This window comes from Pelobates fuscus, chromosome 3, assembly GCF_036172605.1.
Source record: "Pelobates fuscus isolate aPelFus1 chromosome 3, aPelFus1.pri, whole genome shotgun sequence".
NCBI classification, from domain to species: domain Eukaryota; kingdom Metazoa; phylum Chordata; class Amphibia; order Anura; family Pelobatidae; genus Pelobates; species Pelobates fuscus.
In genome coordinates, this window is record NC_086319.1 from 359,932,528 (window position 1) to 359,953,745 (window position 21,218).

The 21,218-nt window shown below is 47.1% G+C and overlaps 5 protein-coding genes and 1 pseudogene across 5 annotated transcripts; 2 read left to right on the forward strand and 4 right to left on the reverse strand.

Annotated features, from left to right (window-relative positions):
* Positions 1-1,479: 1,479 nt before the first annotated feature.
* On the reverse strand, positions 1,480-1,917 carry LOC134601837 (histone H2B-like). The gene has a single exon (XM_063446338.1). The coding sequence runs from the start codon at positions 1,915-1,917 to the stop codon at positions 1,537-1,539; it is 381 nt and encodes a 126-aa protein (XP_063302408.1). The 3' UTR covers positions 1,480-1,536.
* A 274-nt stretch (positions 1,918-2,191) lies between these two features.
* On the forward strand, positions 2,192-2,605 carry LOC134601381 (histone H2A type 2-C). The gene has a single exon (XM_063445856.1). The coding sequence runs from the start codon at positions 2,202-2,204 to the stop codon at positions 2,589-2,591; it is 390 nt and encodes a 129-aa protein (XP_063301926.1). The 5' UTR covers positions 2,192-2,201; the 3' UTR covers positions 2,592-2,605.
* Positions 2,606-3,572: 967 nt separating this feature from the next.
* Positions 3,573-4,155, forward strand: LOC134601382 (histone H3-like; annotated as a pseudogene).
* A 579-nt stretch (positions 4,156-4,734) lies between these two features.
* Positions 4,735-5,119, reverse strand: LOC134601383 (histone H4). Its single transcript, XM_063445857.1, has one exon. It carries the CDS (start codon positions 5,105-5,107, stop codon positions 4,796-4,798), a length of 312 nt encoding a protein of 103 aa, XP_063301927.1. The 5' UTR covers positions 5,108-5,119; the 3' UTR covers positions 4,735-4,795.
* A 2,898-nt stretch (positions 5,120-8,017) lies between these two features.
* Positions 8,018-8,463, reverse strand: LOC134601384 (histone H2B-like). The gene has a single exon (XM_063445858.1). The coding sequence runs from the start codon at positions 8,446-8,448 to the stop codon at positions 8,068-8,070; it is 381 nt and encodes a 126-aa protein (XP_063301928.1). The 5' UTR covers positions 8,449-8,463; the 3' UTR covers positions 8,018-8,067.
* An 805-nt stretch (positions 8,464-9,268) lies between these two features.
* Positions 9,269-9,957, reverse strand: LOC134601385 (histone H1B-like). The gene has a single exon (XM_063445859.1). It carries the CDS (start codon positions 9,955-9,957, stop codon positions 9,310-9,312), a length of 648 nt encoding a protein of 215 aa, XP_063301929.1. The 3' UTR covers positions 9,269-9,309.
* Positions 9,958-21,218: the final 11,261 nt, after the last annotated feature.

The window sequence follows — 21,218 nt, forward strand, 5'->3', positions numbered from 1 at the left end:
GATGAGTGAGTGTGTGTCTGTCAGTGAGTGTGTATGTGTGTTTATGTCTGTTAGTGTGTGTGTGTGTGTGTGTGTTTGTATGTCTGTTAGTGTGTGTGTGTGTGTGTGTGTGTGTTAGCCTGTGAGTGTGTCTGTTAGTGTGTGTGTCTGACTGTGTGTGTGTCTGTTAGTGAGTGTGTGTGTGTGCTAGTTTGTGTCTGTTAGTGACTGTGTGTTTGTCTGTTTGTGAGTGTGTCTGTTAGTGTGTGTGTTTCTGTCAGTGAATGTGTGTGTGTATATTTAGAATGCGGGGCGGAGGGAAGGGTTGGGTGTGGGTGGCGGGGGGGAGGAGGGGGGCGCCTGAGTTTTGTCCTGCCTTGGGCAGCACAAAACCAGGATACACCACTGCCTGGGAGTGAGAGCACTCTGTTCAAAGTTTTATCGGATCACGGTGGTTGCCCGATCCGATTAGGAGTTGCAGACAAGTTTTGTTGTAGCTCCCTGTCAAGTCACACCTCCCTGCATGTGACTTGCACAGCCTTCCATAAACACTTCCTGTAAAGAGAGCCCTATTTAGGCTTTCTTTATTGCAAGTTCTGTTTAATTAAGATTTTCGTTTTTGTTCCTTTCATGCAGGCTCTGTCAATCATAGCCAGTGGAGGTATGGCTAGGGCTGCATAAACATAAACAAAGTGATTTAACTCCTAGATGACAGAGAATTGAGCAGTGAGACTGCAGGGGAATGATCTATACACTAAAACTGCTTTATTTAGCTAAAGTAATTTAGGCGACTATAGTGTTCCTTTAAGGGCTAATCGTAAAGCCAGAGCAATCTACATACAATCTATTTATCTGATATAGAATTGCCACACATAGAATCTCAACCCATAAAAATAAATAAAAAACAATATAGCAAGAAATGGATTGTCTTCTAAATATTGCTAGTAAATTAAAATTTCACTGGGTAATCACTATAAATGTATGTCACAAGACAGTGCTAGCTGGTAGGATAAAGTAATCCAAAATAGCTATCCAGAATGTATGAGCCCAAACTTAGATACTTTGTTATATTCATAAACAGAATTGAAGATTCATTCCAGATACGATCTGCTGTGTAACTCACTAGCCTGTTCAACAGTTAGTATTGTCATAGCGCTTAAGGTTTGATTGTTTTCAGGAGCAGTCCTTACATTTATCACTTATTTGGCACATAGTCTATGGAAAGCCAGTTTTAACTATTGTAGTGTATATATATATTTTATATTGCTACCCGACGATCTAGGAATATTAAGTAAGGGGTCTATTTGGGCAGGTTTCCATGAATGGAGCAGGTTTTCTAAAGACGGATTTCAGTTTACGATCCATCTAGCAGGGGAAGGCAATTCAGACCTAGTGGTACAAGACAATCTGAGCAATATGTGAGATTCACTAAACAGTGAATACCGAGAGCAGCAGAGATGATACTAGTGGGTTTATCACGAGGATTAGAGCTCTGACAGACAGTGTGGGTGGCTCTTATAAGAGCCTTTGGGTTTATAGTAAAGTAGAAGAATGCCATTACTTGGCGCTGGTGTACTTGGTGACAGCCTTGGTGCCCTCGGACACGGCGTGCTTTGCCAGCTCTCCGGGTAGCAGCAGGCGCACGGCGGTCTGGATCTCCCGGGAAGTGATGGTGGAGCGCTTGTTGTAGTGAGCCAGGCGAGAGGCTTCTCCTGCGATGCGCTCAAAGATATCATTGACAAAGGAGTTCATGATCCCCATGGCCTTGGAGGAGATACCGGTGTCGGGGTGGACCTGCTTCAGCACCTTGTTCACGTAGATGGCATAGCTCTCCTTCCTGGTCTTCCTACGCTTCTTGCCATCTTTCTTCTGAGTCTTGGTCACGGCTTTCTTAGAGCCTTTCTTGGCGGCTGGTGCGGACTTGGCTGGATCAGGCATGATCTACGCTGTTTGCTGGAAATACAATGACGGTCTGCGCGCTCCGACGGCTTTATTTATAGGCAGGCCATGCAAATTAAGCCCTTCCGCTTTCCGTGATGGGATTGGTCAACACAGACAGGTGACGAAACGATGTCATAGTTTCAGCAATTGATTGGTATCCTGTACAGCGCGTGTCTAATTGGCTGCTTGCAAAGCCATCCAATCCCAGAGCAGAGTGTGTCTATAAATAGCCCGTGTAAAGGGGGGTGAGGTTTTATTATCAGCAAAATTCTAGAACCAACATGTCAGGCCGTGGAAAGCAAGGAGGAAAGACCCGTGCAAAGGCGAAGACTCGCTCATCCCGCGCTGGTCTTCAGTTCCCAGTCGGCAGAGTCCACCGTCTGCTGAGGAAGGGGAATTATGCAGAGCGTGTTGGAGCCGGTGCCCCCGTCTATCTGGCTGCAGTGCTGGAGTACCTGACTGCTGAGATCCTGGAGCTGGCAGGGAATGCCGCCAGAGATAACAAGAAAACCCGCATCATTCCCCGCCATCTCCAGCTCGCTGTCCGTAACGACGAAGAGCTCAACAAACTGCTGGGAGGAGTGACTATCGCCCAGGGAGGTGTTTTGCCCAACATCCAGGCTGTGCTGCTGCCCAAGAAAACCGAAAGTCATAAATCAAAGAGCAAGTAAAGCGGACAGCTGCTCCACCGGTCTAGACTAAAAACACAAAGGCTCTTCTAAGAGCCGCCCACAGTCTCCACAAAGAGCGCAACCATCTTCCTGTATCTACTCTCTCTCACACACACACACACACACACACCCCATGAACGTGTAACAAGTCAAATAGGAAGCGTTCTCGTCCTGCACTCAGTCCCATTCTGTATACAACATTCCAACTCTAGAACGCGAGCTAGAATCAATGTATACCCATGATACGTGCAGCAGCATCGAGTTAAACATTGGGTCAAGTGTATATAGTTTGCATGAGCCTCTATTGCTAAGGGGGGGGGGGGGGGGAATCTCGCTTACTTAGGGTCGTCCCCCTCCCTGTCTGAACATGCTGCGTGAAACTTAGGATAAGATTCAGCTCTACAGATCCGATCTCTGGCTGCTGGATGCGTTAGCTCTGCCTCAACAGCATGGACTCACGGCCGCACAAGGGGATTATTGTTTCAATGAGTGGCTGCCTGGTAACATTCCCTGCTCTGTCTCATGTAGCTCGGTTATAAGGCGGCTGGGCGTACTGTGAGTCCTTTATCAGACGTGATCACACTAAGAATCCCATGTAAAGAAGCGGGCTCTCTGCATGTGTTAGAGGTGTATGTCCCATCTCCCCTTGGTAAAGCCTACACACTAGTTAATAATTCTATTGGGAGTAATACGGCCATTACTGCCCACTGCCAATCCTATCAACTAGTAGCGTCTATAATAAATGCTGTCAGGACAGGAGGACTCACTGAAGGACTAGATCCCTTCTTTGAAGCAGATGATTTGAGCGGGTATTTTGAATGAGGGGGAGGGGATAAGCAGTTGATTTGAGCGGGTATTTTAAAATGAGTAACTATTTGTGTTCAGCCAATCAGAATACTCCACCCACCTGATGAACCAATGGAAACGCCGTGCCTGGCTATAAAAGCTCGGTCTTGTAAGCGCAGACTTCATTCGCGCTCGTTTTGTTACGATGGCCAGAACTAAGCAGACCGCCCGTAAATCCACCGGAGGCAAGGCTCCTCGCAAGCAGCTAGCCACCAAAGCTGCCAGGAAGAGCGCTCCAGCTACCGGCGGAGTGAAGAAGCCTCACCGTTACCGGCCGGGAACTGTGGCTCTCCGGGAGATCCGACGTTATCAGAAGTCCACCGAGCTGCTCATCCGCAAGCTGCCTTTCCAGCGCCTTGTCCGTGAGATCGCTTAGGATTTCAAGACTGATCTGCGCTTTCAGAGCTCTGCCGTCATGGCTCTGCAAGAGGCTAGCGAGGCTTACCTGGTGGGTCTCTTTGAGGATACAAACTTGTGTGCCATCCACGCCAAGAGGGTCACCATCATGCCCAAAGACATCCAGCTGGCCCGTAGGATCCGAGGAGAGAGAGCTTAAACTCTTAACGTGCTCACACAAACACCACAAAGGCTCTTTTAAGAGCCCCCAAATCTGCACTGGAATGAGTTTAAACACTTTTATATGCACGGTCTTTGTATCCTCTGCACATCACTAAATATCTAGACGTATTCAGTTTCTTTCTTTTCTAATCAACAAACAATGCCCCCCGGGTAGATATAGTAGCTGCTTGGCTATTTTACTCGGAATTTTACCTTCACAGATTTTCAGTGAATAAACTCATCTAGTAGACAGTAGAAGCGAATTACTCTATTTACAAGCGATCATGTGAATTGGCAGCAGGTAAAGGAGTACTTTATATTTGCTACGGCTTGCTTAGAGGAAAAGAATACATGTGTATTTATATACAGCTGGTCATAATGTTTCTAATGAAATGGCTTTAAACTGCAAGCATGTTATAAAATGTAAGCAACAGTAACTATATTCAATACTTCTAAAATCTTGGCAGTCTGTCTAATCTAAATGCACTGCACTAGATCGCAATGTTGAGTGATATAGCGCTACAATTACTAGAAATCGAGTGCTAACTGCAGACAAATCGATGTGTAACTAGATAATGACACGATCTCAATAACCATTGACTCTACATAGGAGAATGTTATAAACTCAGATCTCGCTCTACCAATACCATGTTTGTACTTTCCGATGTGTTTGAGCAGTAGAAGGCAGTTTGTCAGATATAGGGTTGAAATGATTAGATTTACTCTTTCAGTGAAAAGGTGGGTGGCCCTAAAAAGGGCCTTTGGGTTAGTGGGGTATGCGGTAAGGCCGAGTCAGGGTTTTAACCTCCGAAGCCATAGAGAGTGCGGCCCTGGCGTTTAAGGGCATAGACTACGTCCATGGCGGTCACAGTCTTCCTCTTGGCATGCTCGGTGTAGGTGACGGCGTCCCGGATAACATTCTCCAGGAAGACCTTCAACACCCCGCGAGTCTCTTCGTAGATGAGGCCGGAGATACGTTTCACTCCTCCTCTGCGAGCCAGGCGGCGGATTGCAGGCTTGGTAATGCCCTGGATGTTGTCACGCAGGACCTTTCTGTGCCGCTTAGCGCCGCCTTTCCCGAGACCCTTTCCGCCTTTACCTCTGCCAGACATGGTTCTGTTTTTCTATCTGCCGGAAAAATACATCTATATAAGCCTGCTCATTCCACTTGACTTCTGCCGCCAGAGACCTGAACTCTAGTGCATAATCCACAAGTGTTCGGTTCTCCTGTCTCAGGCGCAACAGTAATCTGGCTGCATTAACCTTCCTACCAGGAGGGTCAAAAGTTCTTCTAAATGCAGCTACAAAGGCATTATAATTATATACCAATGGGTTATCATTCTCCCATAGTGGGTTGGCCCATCTCAGAGCTTTCTCAATGAGTAGGGTGATAATAAATCCAACTTTTGCCCTATCTGTGGGATAGGAGCGGGGTTGTAGTTCGAAGTGGATATTAATCTGGTTCAAAAAACCACAACACTTCTCCGGTGAACCACCATAACGTACAGGTGGGGTAATACGGGAAGAGGCACCTACAGTGGCTACCTCTAGACCAGAACTTACAGGAGAGATGGAAGTAGTACGGGTCTCCTCAGGTGGGTTATTGGCACGAGATAATAGCGCCTGTAGTGCTAGTGCCATCTGGTCCATTCTGTGTTCCATGGCGTCAAACCTGGAATCAGAGGGACCAACCTGACTGTTTGTACCTGCAGGATCCATTGGCCCTGTCGTAATGTCAGGATCGGGACAGGGATCCAACACGCAAAGTACAAACAGGACAGGGTACGTATACCGGACCTTAGAATGGCCGGACTAACGTACGGAGAGTAAAGAGAATGGTCAGAAACAAGCCGAGGTCGAGGGAACGAGAGGACAGGTGAGCGAGGAACAAGCCGGGTCAAGGATACCAGAGGGAAACAGAGTAAGTCAAACTAGCCGGGTCGGAACCAAAGGAATAACTGAAATCGCCAGAGCACTGTGTGACTAGACAGGCTAGAACCACGACAGGGCAATGAGTGAATGGGAGAAACAGGTTTAAATACCCTGGTTACAGTGAGTATACCCGCCTCCGACGAGTCCTGAGTGGCTTCCAGTCACTTGAGTGACAGATCGGTCCGGACTGACGTCATGACGTCGGGCAGCGTGCGTGACGTCATAAAATGAGACGGATCCCTCGCGGCCGGCGTGAGAGTGTCTAGGGGAGCCGCGAGGGATGGAGGAAGCCGACCTGCTGGAGGAGTAAACTACTAAGTCTCTACCTATTTCGGAGGTAGAGGCTTCAGGTACCCTGACACCTACCTGACGTGTGCATCTTGTTAAATCTTGGTAAATCATTTAAACTAAACGAGAACCTAAGCTGTCAAAATATTGATCTCATTAATCTAAAAATGTGCCTTGACAAACGAATGCCACGACTTGTACTGCAAATGTCTATCAATTTTTCTTGATGTCGCTGTTGTGGCGCACCAAGGCTTTTTGTTACTTTTGTGCACAACAAAAATAAAGAATTAAAAAAAAAAAAAAAATGTGTTAGTATGAGTGAGATGAGTGAGTGTGTGTCTGTCAGTGAGTGTGTATGTGTGTTTATGTCTGTTAGTGTGTGTGTGTGTGTGTTTGTATGTCTGTTAGTGTGTGTGTGTGTGTGTGTGTGTTAGCCTGTGAGTGTGTCTGTTAGTGTGTGTGTCTGACTGTGTGTGTGTCTGTTAGTGAGTGTGTGTGTGTGCTAGTTTGTGTCTGTTAGTGACTGTGTGTTTGTCTGTTTGTGAGTGTGTCTGTTAGTGTGTGTGTTTCTGTCAGTGAATGTGTGTGTGTATATTTAGAATGCGGGGCGGAGGGAAGGGTTGGGTGTGGGTGGCGGGGGGGAGGAGGGGGGCGCCTGAGTTTTGTCCTGCCTTGGGCAGCACAAAACCAGGATACACCACTGCCTGGGAGTGAGAGCACTCTGTTCAAAGTTTTATCGGATCACGGTGGTTGCCCGATCCGATTAGGAGTTGCAGACAAGTTTTGTTGTAGCTCCCTGTCAAGTCACACCTCCCTGCATGTGACTTGCACAGCCTTCCATAAACACTTCCTGTAAAGAGAGCCCTATTTAGGCTTTCTTTATTGCAAGTTCTGTTTAATTAAGATTTTCGTTTTTGTTCCTTTCATGCAGGCTCTGTCAATCATAGCCAGTGGAGGTATGGCTAGGGCTGCATAAACATAAACAAAGTGATTTAACTCCTAGATGACAGAGAATTGAGCAGTGAGACTGCAGGGGAATGATCTATACACTAAAACTGCTTTATTTAGCTAAAGTAATTTAGGCGACTATAGTGTTCCTTTAAGGGCTAATCGTAAAGCCAGAGCAATCTACATACAATCTATTTATCTGATATAGAATTGCCACACATAGAATCTCAACCCATAAAAATAAATAAAAAACAATATAGCAAGAAATGGATTGTCTTCTAAATATTGCTAGTAAATTAAAATTTCACTGGGTAATCACTATAAATGTATGTCACAAGACAGTGCTAGCTGGTAGGATAAAGTAATCCAAAATAGCTATCCAGAATGTATGAGCCCAAACTTAGATACTTTGTTATATTCATAAACAGAATTGAAGATTCATTCCAGATACGATCTGCTGTGTAACTCACTAGCCTGTTCAACAGTTAGTATTGTCATAGCGCTTAAGGTTTGATTGTTTTCAGGAGCAGTCCTTACATTTATCACTTATTTGGCACATAGTCTATGGAAAGCCAGTTTTAACTATTGTAGTGTATATATATATTTTATATTGCTACCCGACGATCTAGGAATATTAAGTAAGGGGTCTATTTGGGCAGGTTTCCATGAATGGAGCAGGTTTTCTAAAGACGGATTTCAGTTTACGATCCATCTAGCAGGGGAAGGCAATTCAGACCTAGTGGTACAAGACAATCTGAGCAATATGTGAGATTCACTAAACAGTGAATACCGAGAGCAGCAGAGATGATACTAGTGGGTTTATCACGAGGATTAGAGCTCTGACAGACAGTGTGGGTGGCTCTTATAAGAGCCTTTGGGTTTATAGTAAAGTAGAAGAATGCCATTACTTGGCGCTGGTGTACTTGGTGACAGCCTTGGTGCCCTCGGACACGGCGTGCTTTGCCAGCTCTCCGGGTAGCAGCAGGCGCACGGCGGTCTGGATCTCCCGGGAAGTGATGGTGGAGCGCTTGTTGTAGTGAGCCAGGCGAGAGGCTTCTCCTGCGATGCGCTCAAAGATATCATTGACAAAGGAGTTCATGATCCCCATGGCCTTGGAGGAGATACCGGTGTCGGGGTGGACCTGCTTCAGCACCTTGTACACGTAGATGGCATAGCTCTCCTTCCTGGTCTTCCTACGCTTCTTGCCATCTTTCTTCTGAGTCTTGGTCACGGCTTTCTTAGAGCCTTTCTTGGCGGCTGGTGCGGACTTGGCTGGATCAGGCATGATCTACGCTGTTTGCTGGAAATACAATGACGGTCTGCGCGTCATTGGTTCTGTTTTTCTATCTGCCGGAATGATACGGGATACACTGCAACGCTCTCCTTATATACACCACAGGCGGACCGAATGGAGAACTGCAGCACATGGGGCGGAGTTAAGTCGCGCCCTCATTCACATTTTTTTTTTCCCCCCTCTTCCCTGAAATGGTTCTGTCTCTTGAACATAAAGTTGTGTAAACACGAAGGATGAAACAAGATCGTGACTTTTTTTTTTTTTTTTTTTTAAATCATGTATTTAGTGTTGCTTTGAAAGTCGGCTTATTCACAGCACACGGTATCACTTATTTCCTACGGTTTGATCATCTAAATAAGCGCCCGGTTCCCAAGTGAGAGAGGGCGATGGCAGTCCCTTTATTATCACCATGTAAATATTCAGCTCGACAACAGCCTTAATTAGTCTCTGCTTTATCATCTTACTGAACAGGAAATAAAGCCAGTATGGCTACTTTGGATGGTGATATTCTATAGATTATATGCGTTTCTCACTCAATTCTGACTAAAGTTGGCCTTTTGCAGTTTAATGAATCTCCCACAATATCTTAGCAAGGAGGGAATTTCAACTTCCCACAAAAAATAATAAAAACATTTTATAAAGAGTAGCACTGACAAGGTACTTTCTATTTACATCCCAACGAGGTATTTTCTAGCACTAGATCCTGCTTTACGAATGAGAAATGGTGTGTGTGACATTCTATAAAATAAACACGTGCCTATCACAAATATAGCTCTTAAAGGACAAGGTGGTGGCTCTTAGAAGAGCCGTTGGGGCTTTTAAATATAAATTAAAACAAGATACGAGCAGGGCTTATTTTTTCTTGGGAGCTGCCTTTTTAGCCTTTGCTGGACTCTTAGCGGCTTTGGGCTTGGCTGCCTTTTTAGCCGGGCTCTTTGTTGCTTTTTTAGCCGGACTCTTCACTGCCTTCTTGGGCTTGGCGGCTTTGACTTTCTTGGGGCTCTTGGTGACTTTTTTAGCGGAGGCTGCCGGCTTCTTGGCCTTCTTAGGGCTCTTCGCGGCTACCTTCTTCACTTTAGCCGGAGACTTGGAGGCTTTCTTTGGGGCGGGCTTCTTGACTTTAGCCGGTGCCTTCTTGGGCTTTGCAGCCTTGTCTTTGCTCTCCGCCTGCTTCTTGTTGAGCTTGAAGGAGCCGGAGGCTCCGCTACCTTTGACCTGGACGAGAGTCTCTTTAGTCACCAAGCCCTTGAGAGCCAGCTTGAGGCGGCTGTTATTCTTCTCCACATCGTAACCAGCGGCGGTCAAAGCCTTCTTCAGGGCTGCCAGGGACACCCCGCTGCGCTCTTTAGAGGCGGACACAGCTTTAACAAGGAGCTCGGACACGCTGGGACCGGACGGCTTGGCAGCTTTCTTGGCGCTGGATGCCTTCTTCGGCTGCTTCTTCTTAGAATCGATTTCAACCGCAGGAGCGGCAGCAGGAGCAGGAGCAGTTTCAGCCATGATCACTATTCACTATACCGATCAGTCAATAATTCCGTTCACAGCCGGCTCTCATTTATAGATCTCAAGCTGGCATCCTATAGGCTGATCTAAGCGCGCTCTGATTGGATACAGTCTTATGACACACCCTTCACTTTCCCTTCTCCTGCTTTTCACACACTGCTCTCACTCTGTGTTTCCGAGTGGATACAACTAATAGATTTTACTGAAATAAGAGAACGGATGTCGATGTCATCCATCGTGAAATGTACTAAACTATCTAATCTAGAATTTATTAGCAGTCTCATGGCTCCCGAGGGCTGTCACAATGTAGTAGAGCTGGGGAAAGCAGACACAACTCGTTTGTGATCAGCTTGATGTTTTCCAGAAACATTATTTCCAGAACTATTTAAATGATATATTTGAAGGCTTTCTTTCTCAATCTTATTCAGGGAAGGGAAGGGACCTGTGTTATCAAGGTGTGTTGTAGCTCATGTCATAAAGAAACAGAGAAGAGGGATGTTGCACCTCGTTTGTTCAGACAGTAAACTCAGGCAGTATGTAGTAAGATCATAGCATATAGTTGATATTTAATTTGCATAATCTTTATTCTATCTATTTATTCATTATCCTCTGAGTCTAACAGCAACTAAAACCAGTTCTATATGCTCTGGAAGGAAACTCTGCTCTGTGAATTTGCGTCCCTTGGTCATCTTGAGGTAGTGTGATGACCCCCTTGCCGACCTGCCAGTAGAGCGCTTTTTGGAGGGAAGGTTCAGACTTATTGGAGAAATTGCTTCCTGAGAGCCAGGGGGAGCTCCCTTCCATTTGACTGCAGGAACTCCCACTCTTTGATTGGCCCAAGACCAAGACACAATTATGCTGGAACTATTTTGGGCTTGGCCCTCGTGTGCGGCCAGTCAAAATGTAACCCGGTGGAGATTCAACATTTTTTCATGGATCCTGGCACTATTTTACCAATTCGGATGACAGCTATCCAGGGTTGTATGATATGTGGGGTGCCTGTGTGGTTTTATTGTATTATGGGGGTGTTTTTGTCTTAAGTACTTTGTATTCGGGAGATAATCAGTTTAGCGGTCAGGTGCTTGGATGGGCACTGTATGCACATGTGACGAAACCAATCTCGCCACATTGTATTGGAGGAGCCTGGTTGCCCGCCTGCTGCCTTTGGATTATGGACCGGCAGCTAAAGGGTTAATTTCACTGTGCAGAAGGATTTATTTCTCCCTTTCTGCACAGCAGTTCGGTAGATTTCATTTACCGAACAAACAGGTGTTCACCAACCTTCCCAGAGCCGTGGGAAGCCGGCCGGCGTTGTTAATTGGCCACCCAGGAGCTGGAGTGTGCCTCCTATTTACCTCCCTGAAGCTGCAGTTAACCGCAGCTTAATTGCTTGTTAACTTTGTGCCTGCTGTTACACGTTGCGGCCGCTAGGTGGCGGTGTTCTGGCGATCCCCGGGCAGCCAGCACGTTTCTGCCCGGCTTTCATGCACCAAAATCGGACACTTTTACGTGCAGGCACCGCTGAACCTCCAGCCCCTGGTTCTAATTCGTATGGATTTGGTGAATGCAGGGAAATTCGGTATTTTATGTTTTATGTGAATCCTTTAACCCAGATAGCAATGCCATGGAGCCTGTTCGTATAATTAAAGACTTTAGCTCCATGGCACTTAAACTGTATTCGGGTGGTCTGGGTGCCATTCACCTAATAATGTGCACCCAGACCTGAGCTATCTGGGGATATGTTACATGTCTGTGTTTTTTTTTTTTTTAATTCTTTATTTTTGTTATGCAAAAAAGGATCACAAATTGGCTTGCACTGCTACAACAGCCAGTGTGAGCCCACAATTGGTAAAAACAGGCATATAGCAGGTGAGTAACATTGCACATTTTTTTTTTTTTTATGTAACAGTAAACTTAGCTAGGTAGCGGAGCATGCCTGGACATCAATTTAAGTAATGGTATCGAGTGCCAGAGGTGAATCAATGCTGTGGGCAGAATATTACTATCGTGAGGGTAGAGACCGAAGCAGGTCTATTTTTGGATGTCCTGTGGGAAAACCTATATTGAGAGACAGTGGGTCCTAAGCTACGCCTGCTCCTTGTTGTTTGAAGGTAAGTATTCTAGTTGAGTGTTCTATTGGGGCCCCATGAGTTTCATCCCAGTGGTTTGTTTGTCTTATGGGATATTTGGTAGTTTCCCAGTGTAGACTTTGAGCTAAACGCGGGGTTGCTATGAAGACACCTATCTGCAGGTGACTTTGTACCCTACCGGGCGCTGGTGAGTAAGGTCACTTATTGGTTCCCTTGCGGGGGTATGGTAGGGGGGGGGGGGGAAGGTATGTGTAGGCCAGTTGGGATATACTAGGTCTGAGGATTGTGAGCGGACTAGTACAGGGGTACATTCAAGGTAGTGTGATAAATAGTCGTCGAGGACATGGTGACAGTTATTGGTGCATCTGTGCCGTGTAGAGACGGCGGTGTATTTAGAAAACATAAAACATTTAAAGTATAACACGAAAACATTAATAGAGAGGAACGAGTGAGAGTTCTCTTAAATGCCTGGCAGGCAGCGAACAGTCCAGCACATCAGTTGGACCTCTATGCGGACAAACCAGCTCCGGCTCGGGCTTCACGGTGGCAGTCATGTCGGCATCGCATTCCGGGTCGGTCTTGGAGTAAAGTCCGCTATGTGTGCAGGGTTTATGTGGAGCAGAGTCCCGCTTGCCCCGCTCTGGGGGGTAGTAAGACTAGTTGATTGGAGGTGCGCTTCCAATTCTTGTAGGCTACGTGCCTTGTAGGTATTCCCCCCATGGGTGAAGATCAGTGCTCGAGGGGTGCCCCATCGGTATGCTATGTTCTTGGCGCGGAGGTGTTGAAGCTGCGGCTGTAGTGATTTCCTCCAGGATAGGGTACTTTTGGTAACGTCCGGAAAGACTAGGAGCGTGGCTCCTTCAAAGGTTAAGGGGGTTGTCCCTCTTGTCGCTGCTGAGAAGGTGTTCTTGTCCTGGAGGTTTTGGAAGCGGAGGATGAGGTCCGCCGGTGCTGCTTGTGGTACCTGTGCAGGCTTGGGAAGCCGGAACATCCCGTCTAACTTTATGGCTTTGGCCTGTTTGGGTGTCAGCAAAGCTTCAAACAGGCGTCTGATAAAGTGGGGTAATTCCTTGAGGCCTACGGTCTCCGGTATGCCTCTAAGTTTTAGATTGTATCGCCGTCTTTGGTCTTCGAGTGTGTTCACTCGGTTTTCACAGCTAGTTGCCTGTCTTGGAGGTCTGCCACTGATTTCTCTACCATCGTGAGTCGGGTGTCATGGGCACTGGAGTTGGCTTCGAGTTGTGTGGTTATGGCCTGGACGCCTTCTATGGCGGTTTTATAGTGGGCCCTGTCCGCAGCCAGGTCTTTTCGCAGGTCTGCGAACATGGCTTTGAGCAGGTCCGCCGTCACCGGTTCCCCGGTCTGCAGGGGTTTGTCAGGCCTTTTCTGCGGTGGGTCATAAGAGGCTCCCTCCTCGAGATCTATGGAGGCCTCGTCGGATGAGTATGACAACTCGTCCCTGAGCGCCATCTTGGCCCATGCGGCCTGTTGCAAGCTGCGTAGCATTTCTCCAATATCTTTGCTTATCGGGCACTTGTCGGCTCGGGGCTTTTTAGTTTTCCTGCCCATCGCCTTCTTTTATGTTGCAGGTACGGTTTGGGGTCAGTTTGGGCTGAAAACGCCTGTTTTGCCACGGTTTCAGCGAAGTAGGGCTCAGAGCTCAGAGAGTTGCGTCCGCTCCGGTCCTCAGTTAGCTCCGCCCCCCACATGTCTGTGTTTTGTGTATAAAATGTGTCTTTATGTATTTTAAAGTGATAGTCTGTTTCTGTGTCACCACGTGCATAATGGAGTCTTGCCTTTGTCCTGGGAGATAATTGAATTACTTCATTAATTATCTCCAGGACAGAGAGGAGGAAACCAGGATGCATTGTGGGAAAGTATTGTGGCTGTGTGTACGAATAAACAGACCACTGCTTGACCCTCAACACGGAGCCTTGTCTCGTATTTGGGGGGATTCACTGTATGCTGTTGGAGATTGATTGCTAGGAGTGTAAGCTGATATATACTTTTCCTGTTCGTCTGCTAGCAGCTATTCGTGAGGTTCCAGTTTGGAGTGCTACCTTATTCCCTTGTATGCAGTTCGGGAGTTTGATGCATTCACCTATATCCAATTCATGAGGTTTGGTGATTTTACAGTAGCTGTGCCTGTCTTTTAGAAATCATATCGCCTAAACAGATTTTAACCCCTTTATATAGTAAAAAACAAAGAAAAGAAAAATGTTACCTGCGCTCTCTCCTTAATCCCTATGTATATTTAGACAAATGGAGGTCATTTAGTTGCTCCAATGGCCATTGGAGGTAATGCCCGCCTGCCAACGTCAAGGCAGACCCCCCTAAGCGGGTCCTAACACTGACCCTTCAGCCTGCTTCCTTGAGCTTCTGGCAAAGATATCTCTAATGAGACAGAAAGGGGTATTTTTTATATACACCCCTATACTTATTAACCCTTAATAGGGAACACATGGGATGGGCAGCAGCATTGTAACCAGGCTGTGTGATACAAAGTAAATACAAATACAAAAAGTGAAGTCCTGCGCTTAGTCCCATTACTACTGGGCCAGCAGCAACGACTACAATACACATCAGCCCCAATATATAGTAAAAACCAAAGAAAATAAAATGTTACCTGCGCTTTCTCCTTAATCCCTATGTATATTTAGACAAATGGAGGTCATTTAGTTGCTCCAATGGCCATTGGAGGGAATGCCCGCCTGCCAACGTCAAGGCAGAACCCCCTAAGCGGGTCCTAACACTGACCCTTCAGCCTGCTTCCTTGAGCTTCTGGCAAAGATATCTCTAATGAGACAGAAAGGGGTATTTTTTATATACACCCCTATACTTATTAACCCTTAATAGGGAACACATGGGATGGGCAGCAGCATTGTAACCAGGCTGTGTGATACAAAGTAAATACAAATACAAAAAGAGAAGATTTTAACCCCTTGTCTGCTGAAACGGTCCGTTACAGCACACAATGGAGACCCCATGATGGGGATCTATGTATAAAAGACCAAGCCTGTTGAATAAAAAAAAAAAAAATAGTTGTGGGGGCGTGGCCAACCGAGCAACAGAGAATCCAGAGTGTGCAAGTGTCAGGGTACCTGTAGTCTCTACCCCTGAGACGGGTAGAGACTTAGACGTTTTTCCATCCAGACGGCATGATTCTCCCGTTCCTCGCGGTCCCCTCGCGCATGTAAACGCCGGCCGCGAGAGAACTATGCCTTTTTGTAACGTGACGCTCAATAGTCGACGTCATGGCGCTATTCTAGCCCGACCTGTCAGTCAAATCCCGGACACGAATCAGGTCTCGGCGGAGGCGTGATTAGTCTCTAGAACCAGGGTATTTAAGGGAGCTCTCAGCATTTGCTCATTGCCCTGTCGTGGTTCTAGCCAGCCTAGTCACACAGTGCTCTTGTATTCTCTTGTCTTTTGGTTCTGACCCGGCTTTGTTATTACTTACCAGTCTTCTCTGTTATCCTTGACCCGGCTTGTCTCTCGCTTACCTGTCTTCTCGTTCCCTCGACCCCGGCTTGTCCCTGACCATTCTATACGTAGTATTACGTTAAGTCCGGCCATTCTAAGGTCCGGTATACGTATCTGCTACTCTTTGTACTCTGCGTGTTGGATCCCTGTCCCGATCCTGACAGCAAGACACCCACAACAATCTGCAAGCACTAACAGACCAAGTACAGAAACTTACCAAGTCAATGTTAGTGATGGAGTCCAGACACAGACGGAAGAACATCCGCCTCCGCGGCATTCCGGAGCATATTGAGGGGGACACAGCACTGCCCTTCCTTCGACGCTGCATGGCCTCGCTAGGCATAGGGGGCAACACGAGCTCAGAGACACTAACGTCAGCGATCCGGGTCCGCAAATCCGCAGCTGCCCCAGCAGATGCTCCAAGAGACGTAATTGCCACGACCAAATACATTACAACCCGATCTGCAATCATGGCCAAATCGAGAGAGCTCGGAACCATACACTTCGAAGGCTGTGACATAGCCATATACGAGGACCTCCCTTTTGCCGTCCTCGCAGTCAAGAGACAGCTAACACCGGTGGCCCGACAGCTGAGAGAGGCGCGGATCAGATATCGGTGGGAGGTGGATGGCTCCCTACTGGTAGCACAAGGAAACAACATACTCACCCTCTCCTCTCCTGAGAACAAAGAGACTTTCCTCCAAAAACTGACAGTTACCACAACAATCCCAGCGAAAGTCAGGAACAGGCACAAAAGGGACCCACCAGAGTTCACCCATTAAACCCGCAAGCTCGACTCCTAGTTAAACCACGCCACCTGTAGTTACACCACACTCATAGCGGTCCTTAAAGGCTACTAGCAACTTGACAACGAGACACACAATAGTTGCCCAATATTTCACAAATATGAACCCATAATAAAGTTGACGGCAAATGCAGTCATACACTCATATTGACCACATCTTAGCCCCCAACCAAAGAATGATTATTTACCTTTAATTTACTTAATACCTTTCATTTAATTGTTTTACGTTATACACTAGTACTAGGGACATCACACACAGCACCCAACGAGACTGTCTTTTGAAGAGACCACACATAACGGTAGCAGTTCTCCTTTTTAGTTCTTAAGCATTTAGTTCACACATACTCCAATTTATATTCCTTAGTGCACATGTACTACAGAGTTAATTTTTATCTCTACTCTTATGTGCACGCTACTGGGCAAAGTCCTAGAGGCTACCATGCATAGCCCACATTGCACACTGATATGCACATGTTGCTAGCTACCTATACATTGATATATATATATTGTATATGTTATATACCTATTCTTGTAACTTTATACCTTGACGCAGATATTTTTGGAATTGGAAACTCCAACAAAATACAAAAAACAAAAACAAAAAAAAAAACAATACAACTATAAGTGAATTGCTTTAGGAAACAAAAATAGAGAGAAAATCATTGTTGTGCGATTAATCTCAGTTACTCGATTTACCAAGTTTAGCTTAATCAGTACTTTTTGAAAATAAATTCTTGAAATCTAAAAAAAAAAAAAAAAAAAAAAAATAGTTGTACTCCCAGAACTGTGTTGTCCAGTTACTGAGGGAAAGGGCTATTGTGAAGGAGTTCCTGTATGAGTAACTCCACCTTGTCGGCTTCCTAGCAGCTTGCAGGGACCCTGGAAAGCTACAGCCCAAGTTTGCTAAAAGCTCGGGAGCTCTCTCCTTCCGGGAAGCTATCGTCCCCTCTGCCTATTCTTCCAGACAGATATCCACCTATAGCTGCAATGTTATTTCTGTTGCCTTTGCAGGCAGCAATATTTGGTCATCGAGTGCATGGAACTATAATACGGATACCTGAACTTGCGAACCCCAGGATTATCGTACCGTCGCCTGCTTCTCTCACACACAAGTCAGAAGAGAGCTGTTTGGGGGAAAATACACTCCCGAACAAGGGGAACATTCGCTCCCTGCCAGCCAGTGGAACCTTTTGTTTGAATTCATATACGAACTCCCGAAGATTTACCTACGGCAACCTCTTTTACGAGCCACGAGAACCTTTCATTTGAATTTGCATAAGAACTCCCGAAGATTGACTGTCCGCTACCTCTTTTGTTATGGAACTATTTTGGGCAGAAGCCGCGTGTGCTGCTGGTCAAAACTTTACCCCAGTGTTGATTTGGCTGCAATACAGGGATCTGAGCACTATTTGGACAACTTAGGTGCTCAGATCCAGGCAGTGGTGTATTTTGGATCTGTGCTGTCCTAGGCATGACGGAACTCAAGCACCCCCTAATTTAAATTTGCCCCATGGCTTCTTGTCAAGGCCACACCTCTTCCTGTTAAAGTCTAACACACACTTTGACTGACAGACACACACTCTCGGATACACTGACATACACACACACTCACTGATTTGACACAATCTGACAGACACACACATTTACTGACTTACTCACAGACACACACTGATAGACACACGCAATCAATGACACACACAATGAATCAGACACACACACATTCACGGACAGAAACACACACTCACTCACAGACACACTCTGACAGACACACAATCACTCAGACACACTGGCTCCCTCACATAAAAACACACACTCACAGACACACACAATCACTAAGATCACTGGCGTTCATAGCCCGGTAGCAGGGGTCGCAGCTGCGACTGGGCACGTCACTCCAGGGGGCCCGGCCTCCCTGCAGACCCCTGCGACCGTGTACCCGCCATCATCATTTGCGGCCCCGACCCGCTCAGCAAACCGCTGGGGCCACATGTTAAGGTATCCATCGGGTGGCCCATGCTGTCAGGGCCACCCGATGGAGATGGATTGTCAGGGGGCCCGGTCAGTGCTGGGTACTTTAACAGCGCGGCTGGGCCCCCTGTGATGAGATTACATGCTGAGAGGAAGTGACTGCATGTCACTCCTCCCGGCTAACATACAGAGCCCGTGACGGAGGAAGAACAGGGAGTCAGAGTGGGAACTCTGACTTCAATCAACCTGAGCCACCACTGGACCCCAAGGAAAGTCACCCTCCTGTACCTAAAAAGTAGGAAACAGGAGGGTGACTTAAATATTATGTGTGTATGTTTGTTTGTATGCATGTGTCTGTGTCTATCTGTCTCTATGTATGTGTGCCTGTCTGTCTGTATGTATGTGACCCAGGACATACTTGAAAACGAGAGAAATCTCAATGTATCTTTCCTGGTAACATATTTTATAACTAAATAATGTGTCTTTGTATGTATATTGTATGTGTGTGTGTCTGTCTGTCTGTGTCTGTCTTTGTCTGTCTGTCTGTATGTGTCTTTGTATATATTTGTGTCTTGTGTGTGCCTGTATGTGTGTGTGTGTCTGTTTGTATTTGTGTCTGTGTCTATCTGTATGTATGTATGTATATATGTGTGCCTGTTTGTTTTTATGTATGTATGTGTCTTTGCATGTATGTGTGTCATGTGTGTGTGTGTGTCTGTTTGTATGTATGTGTGTATTGTCTGTCTGTATGTGTGCCTGTCTGTTTGTATGTGTCTTATTATGTATGTGTTGTGTGTATGTATGTATCGGTAGGTATCTGTCTGCCTTTGTGTGTGTGTGTCTCTATGTATGTATGTATGTATGTGTGTGTCTGTCGGGGGGGATCAGAGAGGGGGAGTGGGATCATGGATCAGTTTTGCAACGGGGCACCATGGGTCATGTGTATGCCACTGACTCAGACAAAAACACACATTCACTGACAGACACACATTAACTCACAGACAAACACAGTCACTCAGACACACAGGCTCCCTCACAGACAAACACTGACAGACATACAAACACTCACTCACAGACACAATCACGCACTCGTAGACACACGCAATGACTCAGACACACATCGACAGACATTCTCTCACTTACAGACACACTCACTCACAGACACACACTGCCAGACATACACACATTCACAGACAGGCACACACTTACAGGCATACACAAACACACACACACACTGTGTGTGTTTGTATGTATGTGCCTGTGTCTATCTGTCTGTATGTCTGTGTGCCTGTCTGATTGTATGTATGTGTCTTTGTATGTATATCCTATGTGTGTGAGTTTGTGTCTGTCTGTCTGTATGTATGTGTCTTTTTATGTATGTGTGTTCTGTGTGTGTCTGTAACGGATCGACGGGCACCCAGACTGGGTACCTGTGTTGATTGATGCTCCTAGCGCTTCCTGAGGACTCCAAGTACTGCAGCGGCCACCACAACCACCGAACCGGAGAAGTATACAAATGCTCTCAAGCATATGAATGCTGTAAACAGCTGAACAGGAAAAGCATACAATCAGCTTACACTCCTGGCAATCAGCATACAACCCAATTCCCCCAATAATGAGATGACACTTTGTTTTGAAGTCAAGCAGAACTGACTGTACTGGCACATACAGCCAGGGGCGGGCGAAACTCTTTTAGGACCGGCCGCGGTGGGCCGGCCCTTTAAATGCTGCAGCCGCCTGAGCATAGCGCTCAGACGGCTGCAGCAGCTTCTCCCCTCCCTCCCCTCCCCTGTAGCGTGGCCGGAGCTGGTCTCCGGTCCGTGGTCCCGGCCAGAGTGATGGAAGGTGCACACTGAGTGTGCACTTCCTGTCAGTCCGGCCGGTTACAGGAAACAGAAACTCCTGTTCCGCGCGGAGTTTCTGTTTCCTGTAACCGGCCGGACTGACAGGAAGTGCACACTGAGCGTGCACCTTCCCATCACTCCGGCCGGGACCACGGACCGGAAAGCAGCTCGGCCACGCTACAGGGGAGGGGGTAAGAAGAGGGGAGGGAGGGGAATAAGAAGAGGGGAGAGGATAAGAAGAGGGGGGGAGAGGATAAGAAGACGGGGGGAGAGGATAATAAGAGGGGAGAGGGGGGGAATAAGAAGAGGGGAGGGGGGGAATAAGAAGAGGGGAGAGGATAAGAAGAGGGGGGGATAAGAAGAGGGGAGGGGGTAAGGAAGAGGGGAGAGGGGGAATAAGAAGAGGGGAGGGGGGGGAATAAGAAGAGGGGAGGGGGGAATAAGAAGAGGGGAGGGGGGAATAAGAAGAGGGGAGGGGGGAATAAGAAGAGGGCAGAGGGGGAAATAAGAAGACGGGAGAGGGGGGATAAGAAGACGGGAGAGGGGGGATAAGAAGACAGGAGAGGGGGGATAAGAAGACAGGAGAGGGGGGATAAGAAGACAGGAGAGGGGGGAATAAGAAGAGGGGAGAGGGGGGGAATAAGAAGAGGGAAGAGGGGAGGGGGTAAATAAGAAGATGGGAGGGGGAATAAGAAGAGGGGAGGGGGGAATAAGAAGAGGGGAGGGGGGAATAAGAAGAGGGGAGGGGGGAGTAAGAGGGGAGGGGGGAATAAGAAGAGGGGAGGGGGAATAAGAAGAGGGGAGGGGGAATAAGAAGAGGGGAGGGGGGGAATAAGAAGAGGGGAGAGGGGGGATAAGAAGAGGGGAGAGGGGGGATAAGAAGAGGGGAGAGGGGGGATAAGAAGAGGGGAGGGGGGAAATAGGAAGAGGGGAGGGGGGAAATAGGAAGAGGGGAGGGGGGAATAAGAAGAGGGGAGGGGGGAATAAGAAGAGGGGAGGGGGAATAAGAAGAGGGGAGGGGGGAGTAAGAGGGGAGGTGGGGAATAAGAAGAGGGGAGGGGGGAATAA

Coding starts and splice junctions, on each gene's coding strand:
- LOC134601837 (XM_063446338.1), bottom strand. CDS start 1,917: ATGCCTGATCCAGCCAAGTCCGCACCAGCCGCCAAGAAAGGCTCTAAG.
- LOC134601381 (XM_063445856.1), top strand. CDS start 2,202: ATGTCAGGCCGTGGAAAGCAAGGAGGAAAGACCCGTGCAAAGGCGAAG.
- LOC134601383 (XM_063445857.1), bottom strand. CDS start 5,107: ATGTCTGGCAGAGGTAAAGGCGGAAAGGGTCTCGGGAAAGGCGGCGCT.
- LOC134601384 (XM_063445858.1), bottom strand. CDS start 8,448: ATGCCTGATCCAGCCAAGTCCGCACCAGCCGCCAAGAAAGGCTCTAAG.
- LOC134601385 (XM_063445859.1), bottom strand. CDS start 9,957: ATGGCTGAAACTGCTCCTGCTCCTGCTGCCGCTCCTGCGGTTGAAATC.